The sequence below is a fragment of the Cajanus cajan genome, chromosome 5, assembly GCF_000230855.2.
Source record: "Cajanus cajan strain Asha chromosome 5, NIPB_CcT2T_4, whole genome shotgun sequence".
NCBI classification, from domain to species: domain Eukaryota; kingdom Viridiplantae; phylum Streptophyta; class Magnoliopsida; order Fabales; family Fabaceae; genus Cajanus; species Cajanus cajan.
In genome coordinates, this window is record NC_138521.1 from 54389030 (window position 1) to 54400837 (window position 11808).

Consider the following 11808-nt stretch of genomic DNA (forward strand, 5'->3'; position numbering starts at 1 on the left):
ATTTTAAGTGATAGTCAACCGTTGACTTATTTTTTGCTTACCAAATTAACATCACACGCGGCTGACTCATATATGCATGTACATAGGATTTTTTACTCCTGGACATTGCAAAGTCTCATTGACTATTGTTTAGTTTAATACATGTGGAAAAGTTATGAGTTTAGATATAAGAATTAAGACAAAAAAGATATAGAGATGATCGAGTTTCAATATATAAATTGCTAGATTATAAGCAAGTACTTGGAGAATTATATATAGAGGTTCCAATGGAAATTAAAAGGTGATTTTAACAATAAATTGTGTATATAACTAAAAGTGTAAAAATTATATTATCCCTATCTTGTTTTCTTAATATCTAAGAAAGAGAAAAAAAATTCTTGCATACAATACTTTTTCCGGGTAGACGAGTGATTGAAAAAGTCTGCCGATTCTGCCTTTCTTCATTTCCCCGGTTACACAGACAAAGTATTGGGTTGAGGCACTGTGGAGATAAAAAGCATATAGTGGGCACAACACAAGATACCAAGTTGTTATTTGGGGATGGTCCCAACTAAATATTAATCTAGATTACAACCATCGAATTTAAATATTATTTATATGTCTTTATTTGGGGATGGTCTCAACTAAATATTAATTAGTTTACAACCATTGAATTTAAGTATTCAATATATATGTCTTAAGTACTAAGTTGAAATTTATGAATAATTCTAAATTTTATAAAGATTTATGTTTCTATACCGCTCGGATAAAGACATATATATTGTATATTTAGTTGGAACCATCCCCAAATAAACTAGATTTAATATATACTTAAATCATTAGAACAGGATTTAGTTGATGATTGAATTTTTTTTAGTGGTAGATAGTGTGGAAACTTATGAAATCACGCATACATAATGATAATTATAATAACATGATTTTGAGACAATAATTATAATGACATAATTTTTTAGATTATTAATTATAATAAGTAACATTTTTTGAATTATGAGATCACGATAAAAAATAAAATAAAATTCAGGTATAGGATACTAAATCTGTATAGATTTGATCATATGAAAGTCTTCAGATATAAGAGGGTAGATAATTATATTCTTTGAATGTTTTAGATTTTAAATTGCAAGTAAATTTTTTTAGAAACAGTTCTTACCATCGGAGCAATTTCTTAAATAAAAATGAATTTAATACTTCTTATGTTTTAGGATTCTAATTTTTTTATTTAATATATTTATTTCAATAAAATTATGTAAAAAAATATAATTATTTGTAATTTATATACCCTGACCTTTTAGAAACCCAACGGTTGTCCTCCAAGTGGAGAATCCTTCATCAATTTTTCACAAGGCCGTTATAATGATTGAAATGTCCTTAATTGTTTGTTTATCCTTTATTTTATTTTTGACAAAATTTAGGTGTAATTTTTTTTAAGGTGTAGTTGATATTATTTTTCAATTAAAATTAAAATTTTACTTTGATAACATGTATTTATATTTAAATTTTAAATTTAAATACATATTATCGAGATAAAATTTTAATTCTAATTAGAAATTAAACAACATCAACCATATGTAAAGTTTTGATAATGTATATTGGTAAAATTTTGCACTAAGTTTTGTCAAGTAGTTCCTTAGGTATAACTGGTACTATTATCTAATTAAAATTAATATTTTATTTTGATAATGTATATTTGTATTTAATGTATACTTTAGTAATATAACTTCATTAGATGTAAATGCACATTATTAAAATAAAATTTTAATTTTTATTAAAAAATAATATATCAATCATATTTAAGAAAGTGTACTTAAATTTTGTCATAAATAAATTTTCAATAACACCAAACACAAAGCTCATGGTAATGAGATCTTATCATGTACTATGAATATATGTTATATAATTGTATTTTTAGTTATATTTTAGTTTTTATAAAATAATTACTATCTCCATTTTTATTAAAAAAAACTCAACTTAAAGGAATTATTATTATTTTATATAAAATTGAATTAATATCCTCTCATATACTAATTATTTTTAGATTAAAATACTTCTAATTCAAGTTTACTCTCTTAATTTGGTAAAATACATTAATTATAAATTCTTTAAAGAACGTGTGAGTTTTCTATATTTTCTTTTTCTTCTATATGTAAGGTGTTAAATAATTAATGGGATTTCTTAAATAAATTAAATATTATATGAGGAGGTAGAAGAGTATTTTAATTATAGGTTAAACCGATTAATTGATTCTTTCATTATATGATGCAAAGATTTTGTAACCAAAGTTAGAAAGGATTTAATCGGAGAAATTAAAGTGAGGTTAAAGGTTATATTAGTTTATTTTATTAAAAGTTAGAGGTTATAAGGGGTTATATTTTTACGCTTCCCACTTTCTCACTTTTGAAAATTGAACACAAAAAGAAGGATGAAGGAGCAATAAGAGTAAATTTTCATCCAACAACAAGTGCTCACGATGGTAAGGGGGGTGAGGGCTTTCTTTTGTGGAAATCAATTATCTATGGATTGAGTTTTTTATTTTCTTTTATATGTGAAATTATGGTTATGTACTCTTCTTATGAGCATAAGATATTGAGTTTGAGTCGTATGCATGGTTGAATTCACGTTGGATGTTACGGTCATGAACCTATGAGTGTCTATGGATACTGTGAAAATCTTTATTTTATAAAGCACATGAGATTGTGTGTAATTAGTGGATTGTGTGAAATTGTAGTGTGGTTTGAATTGAAATGGTATGATGATTGATGAGGAACATTAAATTAATGAACTTACCAATTAATTTGAAACTTGGGAATTTGGCATGATAGGGTGAAACTCCCACTTTACACAATTTGTCACTAACTGCGGTGACACCAGGCATTGGGCATGAGAGCAACAAAGAGCATAGGTTATTTTCTATGGTGATAATGTCAGGTGTAAGGGTAGCCACTTCAAGCATGCAAACTTTAGGGGTGCTTTTGTGGTAATTTTTCCAAGCATGAATCTCCTTGAGAGCTTAACGTGCTCTCTATGAGGTCAATGTCAAGTGGGATGTGGGTATTATTGGGTGTAATAACTAAATTGATGATCTCAGTGTGTGCAATTGTGCGAATTTGAGAATTGTTATACATTTTGTAAGAGAAATAAGAATTTGTATCGTGATTGTAAGATTATGTTTGTATGAATAAAAGAGGTGAGTTTGATTTCTATGCGTATGTAAATAAAAGAGAATATGCAAATAAACGAGTATGAGATGTTTATGAAGAGTATAATGGATATATACTTTTGTGTAAGTGATGGTTATAATGTGTAAGTGTTAAGTGTAAGAAGGATGAGGTATGTGTTGTATGAGTGAATATATAAATTGAGCCATGATATTAAGTCTTTGAGTCACAAGATTAAGCCTTCAAACCACTAGATAAAGTCTTCGGGCCACGAGGATCTGTCATGGAATTATAAGTATAACTATGAAGGTTTTAACCTATTTTATCATTGTTATAAGTAACATTAGAAAAACATGCATTAATGATTTGGGGATGTAGAGTCTAAGTGTGCTAATATGAATGTGGTGGATTATGAGTTGTATAAATATCTTGTTATTTAATTTAAATTAGTAACTATTATTTTACTATGTTTAAGTATATGTAGATTATATTAGAATGAGACATTTCTCACTTCCCTCTGTTTTCCCGTTGTTCCATATTGAGTGTATTGTAGGTACTAGGTAATGACTATCATGTTGACAATGCAAACAATGAAGCATGAGCCTTGTGGAGTGTTATATATGCTCTTATAAGATGTGATACATATGAGCATAGTATAGGATTTCTTATTATTTCAAGTTATGTTTAATGTTAGACATTGTATTATTTATGTTATGAAAAACCTTAAGTATTCTTCCAAAATAACATGTTGTGAAGCTTATGAATGTTGTTAAAATCGAAAGATTGTTGCAATTGTTTATATATGAATGTCTTGATTATTGCCTTGGGGTAATGAGGTGCTACACATGCACTCTAATTAGTTAAGAGAAAGTGAACATTAATTAAGAGATATAAATAGTGTATAACATATACTCTAATTGGTAAGAAGATATATGAGTATTAATTAAAAAAAAAAGTATAAAGATAATTTTAATATATATATATATATATATATATATTGAAGAAATTAATTTATTATTATATATTAATTGAGTCGGTAGTACTTACTTTATCTCTTTCATTTAATTTTTATCGATCGTAAAAATTATAAAATGTTATTTTAATATATTTTTTTTCTTATAAACCTTTCGAATTTAATTTTAGTCGACATAAAAATCGAATTTTAATTATAGTTTTTGGTGATTTAATTAATCCCGATGGACAGGTGTTATTTTGCATCAGATTACAGATTATTCCTCATTAAAATCTGTCTCCAACAACTCCTTTTGCTAACGTTATTTCTTGTTGTTCGTCATTGTATGTTTATGCCGCATCAAGGCAAATTCTTAGAGGACGAGAAACGAAAAAGAAGAATTTTCCTTAAATAAACTTTCTTTCCCATTATGTATTATATATGGATATAGTTAAATAATAAATTTCTTCGTAAATATTTTAAAAAAATAAGTTTTTCTATAAATTAAGAGTTTATACATTAGTTAAAAACAATTTTTTAAGAAAAAAATAATTTTATATATTATTTTTGTATATAAAAAAGGTTATTTATTATTTTTAAAAATATTTATAGAGAAATTTATGGGATGATTCTCTAAAATAAAAATATATATTTTTTTATCTCGAGTATATCCAATTATGGAGCACTTTCGCTTTGGTTGTCAATTGTCACAGTTTGGAGTGGATTTTAGATAGAGACATACAGAAAGTATGGATAATGATATTGTCATTGGCACTTTGATTAGCACTTTGAAAAAGAGTGCGACAATAGTTCAAAGGAAAATACACCTCATTCTTCTTTCGGTATATTCTCGGAACCTTTCTTATCTGCATTACTAAATATTATAAACTAATCCACACAACGTTGCCCAATTTATGAAACAATAATAACAAACCATGTTTCTATTTAACTTTATTTGGAAAAACAATTGGGAATATGTGATATTTAAACTTCTTAATGCAATTTACAAATAAATTTGTATTTTAACTTTTCCAATCACCGGATAAATTTTAATTTTATATAACTAAAATTTACGATAAATATTTTTAAATATATAAATTATATTATTATTATTATTAAAATTTATAATAAACAATATTTTTATTTTATAAATGTAACTTTATATTTATGAGAAATAATTTAATTATATTGTGACACAAATTTGTTTTTAATTATTAATATTTCTTTAAAAATGCTAACATCGAATTTTTTAAAATTTTGAAAATATACAAGAGATTAAAAGTAATATTTAAAAACACTCATTTAACAGACAATCAAAAATACTTTCACCGAAAATTTGTTTCTAAAATATATTTGTTGAAAATAATTATTCTAATTTATATAAATACATATAAAGAATATTATACTTATAATATCCAGTTTACAGTGGTTTCATTGTTATTATTACTTACTAGTAAGAAAAGAAATACTTCGTATCTATATATATTTGTTTTCAAAGAATTAAAAAAAAAAAGATAATTATTAAATATAAAAATAATAATATCTAATATACAAAAATAGAAAGAAAAAGGTGGTTATCATAACCTATCCTTTTACAATAGATATCGATTAATCAAATTTTATACTTAAATATCCAGCTCCTAGTTTCATTGTTAATATGGAGAACCTACTAGTCAAACTTAGTTGCAAAAAAAATGCCTTGTTACATGTCCTACTCTTGCATAACATTTAAAACCAAGTACAATATTCTAATAAAAATAGTAATAAATAATAAAACTTGCACGCTCTATTGATTCGTAATTTTCATTTTTTAAATCTCTACTATTTCTTATATATTATTTATATTTTAAAAAATATATATGATCTTGTGTTATATTAGGTATAAAAATTTGTTTTTATCTTGTTATAAAATAAAAAAAATATTATAAAAATAATCACTCAATCCATGGAGAAAGTTATCATCCTAAATAAGAAAGATGTCATATTGTAGATGTAGGCATGAGAAATTGAGTCATATTAAATAAATTTAATGCAATTAATATTTATTAAGATGTTACCGTTGATGTAAGTAGGAGAAATAAATCATATTAAATAAAATTGTGTATTTTTTGCTTATTTCTTTATAAAATTTTCTTTTTCGGTGTTCTTTCATTATTATGTGTAAAGAGAATTTTTAGAAATGATTTTAGTATGGAGTGGATGGGGATGAAAAAACAAAGAATAATGGTAGGATGAATTGAACGTTGCTGCGCCTGCACGGACATTACTAAAGATTGACCTTCTTATTAAACACTTTGTAATGTAAACTGTAACGTCTCTATCAGTATTCTCTAAGCCCAACGTCCCAACATCATAATGCTCTCAACTTTGTAATGTAAGCCCAAAAGATAAAAACAACGACGTAATGTCTCTATCCATGTCCATGTCCCAAAAAAATGTCTCACTTCTTATTAAACATTATCTAACGTTAGTCCCAAAAAAATCAATCTTGAATGAAGGGGTTTTAAAGGGTTATAGATAGTTTTGGGATTCTTTTTAACAAGAGCATTTTTTTTAAAAAAAATATTAACCTCTTATAGTTTCAAACCTATCATTTTTATTATCATTTTAAATTGAATTTTAATATTTTAAAATAAATTATCAAAATAAGAAACAAATTATTCATCAGAAATTTAGCATGGTTGAACAGATGCTCAAGTATTATAAACTCCTTTACCGAGTTCAATTATCAAGAATAAAATATTTAAAATAAGCATTTATCTTTATACGCATTATACGTAATAAAATACTATTAAACTATAATGTCTCTATCTGACTTCAAGTGCGAGGCCGCAATATGACCATGGTCTAAAAAAAAACGTAATCCTAATAAGAAATATTAACCCACACCACTCTGAAATCAAATAGGCTTTACATGTTTGAGCAAGGTAAAATGTGTTTGGAGAATATGCGTGAAAAAAATAGGTTGAGTGGGAAGTGCCAAACATACGAGTGGACAGCTTAATTTCCTTGCAATGTCGATGATAGATAATTTAGATACACACCAGGCCAATTAGGTGATTGATCCACAAGTGAATATAATGATATAATTGTATAGGGTGAGAGAGAGACAACCTCATTAAATGTTATATTTTATGGTCTGAATCTTTAACCCAGTTGGCATTAACATGCATACACGAAGTTACGACATAGTGTATCCATCAACATTGAATCATACATTTAGATACAAACTGCAAATCAACAAGTTCTGTTGAGTCCAAAAGTCTAAACAACTCGGATTTCTGACATATGGACTTTCACTTCATGTATTTTTGCAGGAATTTCCTGTGAAAATCATTCCTGATGGTGTCATTGATGAATCGCTTAGCTGTTTTAGTCTCACCACGGGCTTGGTTCTTAAACACCACATCATCATCCCACCTAAACAGAACAAGTGCATGCAAAAACCCAAAATATGAGATAAAGACAGCAAAACAACACGATTAACAATAAACGGCAAAAAAACTGTCATTTTGGCTTCGATGATGTTGGATAAATAATCTAGATTCATACCTTCTTTTCACATTGAAAGATGTTGGATTATTTAGCAATGGGTTTCCTCGCAGAAGCTCTGCCTCCTTTACTTTTAGTTCTTCCTCTTGTTGTTGCCGTTCCTGCACAGAGATATTTTTATATTTTAACTTTTTTGTACACGAGAGCAATTTATATATATTTACAATTTACAACTGACATCATCAGAAGTTCAGAACCACTTGGAGCATGTTTGGATGAAAGCCTATAAGGGACTTTTAAGAGTTTCTCTACTGAAAAATACTATTTCTTTTTTTTTTTTCAATATAGAAATTCTCAAAAGTGCTCCTAGTCTATATCCAAATAGGCTCTTAGCAGCTGAGATATATGTTACTAAAAACGGATGGACATGTTATGGGCTCAACCATCTGTTTTTCATCAATACTAAATGGATTACAAGAGGGAGTGGAAAAGTATACTATATCCACCCTCCCCCATGCGACTTTCCTTCCATACAAAGTGAAGTAGTAATAATACTGGAGAGATATATAGTGCAGCATAGCGCAGTTCAAGATAACCCCACCAGGAAAGCTTCAATGGCATTAAATGAACAAAGCAAGGACGAGTAAAAGAAGAGATAAGACCTTGCGTAGCTTTTCCTCTGCTCTTTCCTTCTTTATTTGTTCAAGCTCAGCCAGCAATGCTTCAGTGTCATCCTCGTCGTCGTCGTCATCATCATCATCACTGAGAAAGTTAAAGAAACATTACTACATACTATCATTATCAAGTTAAGACACTTGTTTGATCTAAATTTTCATGTAAGAAATTTGATTTCAAATACAAACAAAATTACAAAAGGATAAGAGACAGTAGAGAACAGGTATAATGTGAAACCACTTGTTCCCAACCAAAATATAACACGACTTACAAAAACCAATTCCCCCATCCACAAACTTCCCAACAAAACTAATAACACAATAATGTCAGCTGAAAAAAGATCATTAATAAAGTAAATGAAAATTATTAAAAATAAATAAAGAAAAAACAGCTTCATCAAAACTAAATTATATTTGATGGCTCATCCAGAATAATTTCAAAATGCCAAAATGTTGTGCTGCAGATTTACATGTCATTTCATTACATGCCAAAGTATCAACAAAAGACTGATTATGCTGGATTGCTGAAAAAAGTAGAATGCATGTTGATACACATTTGCCCATGTATGCACATGAAGGGCCTATATATTTTATGTTGCCTAAATAAAGCAATAAGTCTTAATTGTTTTGCCAAAACCTAAATGATACATGCGTACATAATAACTTGAAGTATATTCGTAAGGCAGTAATACTATACAAGTCTTTGTATTGTTAAATAAACTTGTGCACTTGCCCTTTTATATTCTTAAATACTGAGTTCAATTCAATTGCATGTATATATATATACCAACTATACCATAAATAAACATTTGATACTGTTAAACATAAAGTTCATGCCAAATTGGACCAGTTTGTTTAAACTTTAAAAAAAAATAGAGATCATAAAAAAGCACTTCTTAAAAAATTGGTTTTTAATAGATAGAATTTGCTTCTTAAAAAAGCATAAAACTGTTAATTGTTAAAATAAGAAGTATAGACAAACACACTAAAACAGCAGAAAACTTCTTATTTTATTAAGAAAATATGTTTTTTATAAGAAGAAAAAAAGTTTAAACAAACTGGGCCCATTATCTACCTCTCATCATCACTTTTGACTTCGACATCAGAATCATCCGCATCAACACTTCGTGCAACAATGTGATCTTCAATATCCCTCTTCGATCCTGTCAAGATAAAGATCCATCAATCTACAATATTAAATATGAAATGCAATTATGGAGCCTTTCCTTAACTTCTGTTTTTCCTCCTTGTTAGATGGAAGGCCTAGTGAAAATATATTAGTAAATATATACAAATTGATAAATAGAATACCTTCCAAAAACAGATGGCTACCCTTTCCATGATCCCTGTCATCTGTCAGAGCATAAAATAGAATTGAACAGTTAAGGTTGCAATTAAAAAAAAAAACATCTGACAAGAATGATGCAATTCAAATGCATCAAATAGAACTTTAGAGAAACATTACACATTGATAACTTTACCATAAGATTTATTTTTTGATGAGAAATGCCTTCGTTCACGATCTTCCAGTTCATCGCGGAGGTTCCTTCTCTTTAATTCATCTTGTGTGTCCTGTCCTTCCTTCCTGGCAAGGTAGAGCAACCATTATTAGCGAGGACAAATACACCTGTATCAGAAAAACTGCATGCTAACATGATATTGTGCAACATTGACCACAAGTGTAGAACAGTATAGCTTCTTAATCATTTAACAAGAGAAAAGTGAGAAGAAAAAAAGGAAAATGAAAATATTTCAATTATATGTCAGGATAAAGATTTACCTTAAGTTTAAGTATGTGGTACAAAGAAACACTGTATAAACACACTACATATTATAGTATATCAGTCATTACCCAATTAGTCCCAGCTGTTAGTACAATTGGCAACTTCTTGTGAAAATCCTCACTTTCACTCCCTATATATGCATCTTTCCATACTCAATTAAATCAATCAATAAGAGCATAAATTATTCCTTGCTCTTATTTTCCTAGTCTCTCAAGCTTAATTTCCAATACAGTATCAAGAGCCTGCTCTTGATCCAGATCCATGACTTCCAACAATCTGCCACCACTTTCTCTTCAATCACCAGCTCCTGTCACCTTCTCTCACGTTATCTCTGAAAAGTTTAATGATCACAACTTCCTTCTATGGAAGCAACAAATCATACCACTATACCAGTCATCCGAGGTCACGGATTACATATCTTAGTCATAAATCTGAATATTCCTACACAATTCTTGAGCAAAGATGATCCTGATAATGGCCAAGTGAATGATGCATATGCTGTATCACTACAATAACTCGAGATTTCTATGCCATGTGATATTGTACGATCATCCACCCATCAACAATATTGGCTCCGAAAACAACTAATAAACAATATTTAACATGGAGAATTTTCCATGATAAACACCACAAGGTTAAAGCCAAGGAAGGGGGATAGTAGGTAAATAAAAGGCAACACTTTTTCTCATCATTGGAGAGACATACTTCTACAAGATTTGAAATTGAAAATTGTGATTTCATTCATTTGCCAGAATGAAAAATCCAGCAACAAACTTATCAAAGGACATAGATAAGATAACCAGTATATGAATTTGAACAAAAATCTCATAGTACAACAGAGTTTCAGAAACTGCACCTTACGAGCTCGGAACCCGTGAAGTTAACATAACCAAGAGAAAATCGAGGCTTAAGTGCTTAACTAACCTAAACTAGAACGACATGACCAAGCACAAGCATAGGCACCAAGGGGCTACATATAAATGAGTGAATTGTGCTACCCCAAAACAATATAGCCTCAAATCAAACTAACCCTGATTAATATAATCACAACAACCCAAGTTCCATTATAAATTTGAACTACGTAATGTTCCATTGGTAAGAAAACCTAAACCTAGCTTGTTTTGGAACTAAATTAAAAAAGGGGAAAAGATTAGGAGAATACCTGGGCTTGAGATTGGTGTGCGATGCGATGTCCCTAGAAGAGTACTTTTGGGAGGGACCGAAAATTCGAGTGCCACCTTGTTCGTTGCCACCTTTAGCAGGAGCCCATGTGGGTCGTGCGGCGGTCGTCATCGGATGTCACGTTTTGGGGATGGAAGAAGGGTTCTGTCACCGTCTTTGTTCGCCGGTAATCGAACAAGGGTTTCGTTTGGGGGTGATGAAAAGAAAGAAGAAAAAGAGAAGGGAATGAATGATTGAGTGCCAAAATAAAATAGCAGAACGTGTGGGCTTTTAACTTAGTGGGCTTATTCACTTTCACACCAACCATTTGTTTAAATCTTTTTGACCATAGACCAAACAAAATTGTTTCAATTTAAAAATATATATATTTCAAAAATTAAAATATGGCTAGGAGAGGAAGTTGGTATGACAACGGAGTGGGTCGAATACGAGTTTTATGATACTCGTCTTCATCTTTGTAATTCAAATTCATCTCCGTAGTCATATTCGTACTTGTAGTCGTATTCATATTCGTCAAAAAAAAAATTATAAAAAAAAATTGTAAAATTATTTTTCTATTATAATATAAT

The 11808-nt window shown here is 29.0% G+C and overlaps 1 protein-coding gene across 1 annotated transcript; it reads right to left on the bottom strand.

Moving 5' to 3' along the window:
- Nucleotides 1-7222: 7222 nt before the first annotated feature.
- Nucleotides 7223-11478, bottom strand: EMB2769 (Cwf15 / Cwc15 cell cycle control family protein). The gene is made up of 7 exons (XM_020372965.3): nt 11220-11478; nt 9755-9858; nt 9585-9626; nt 9349-9436; nt 8262-8361; nt 7660-7760; nt 7223-7527 (listed from the first exon to the last, which is right to left on the bottom strand). Exons 1-7 carry the CDS (start codon nt 11348-11350, stop codon nt 7404-7406), a joined length of 690 nt encoding a protein of 229 aa, XP_020228554.1. The 5' UTR covers nt 11351-11478; the 3' UTR covers nt 7223-7403.
- Between the last annotated feature and the right edge of the window lie 330 nt (nt 11479-11808).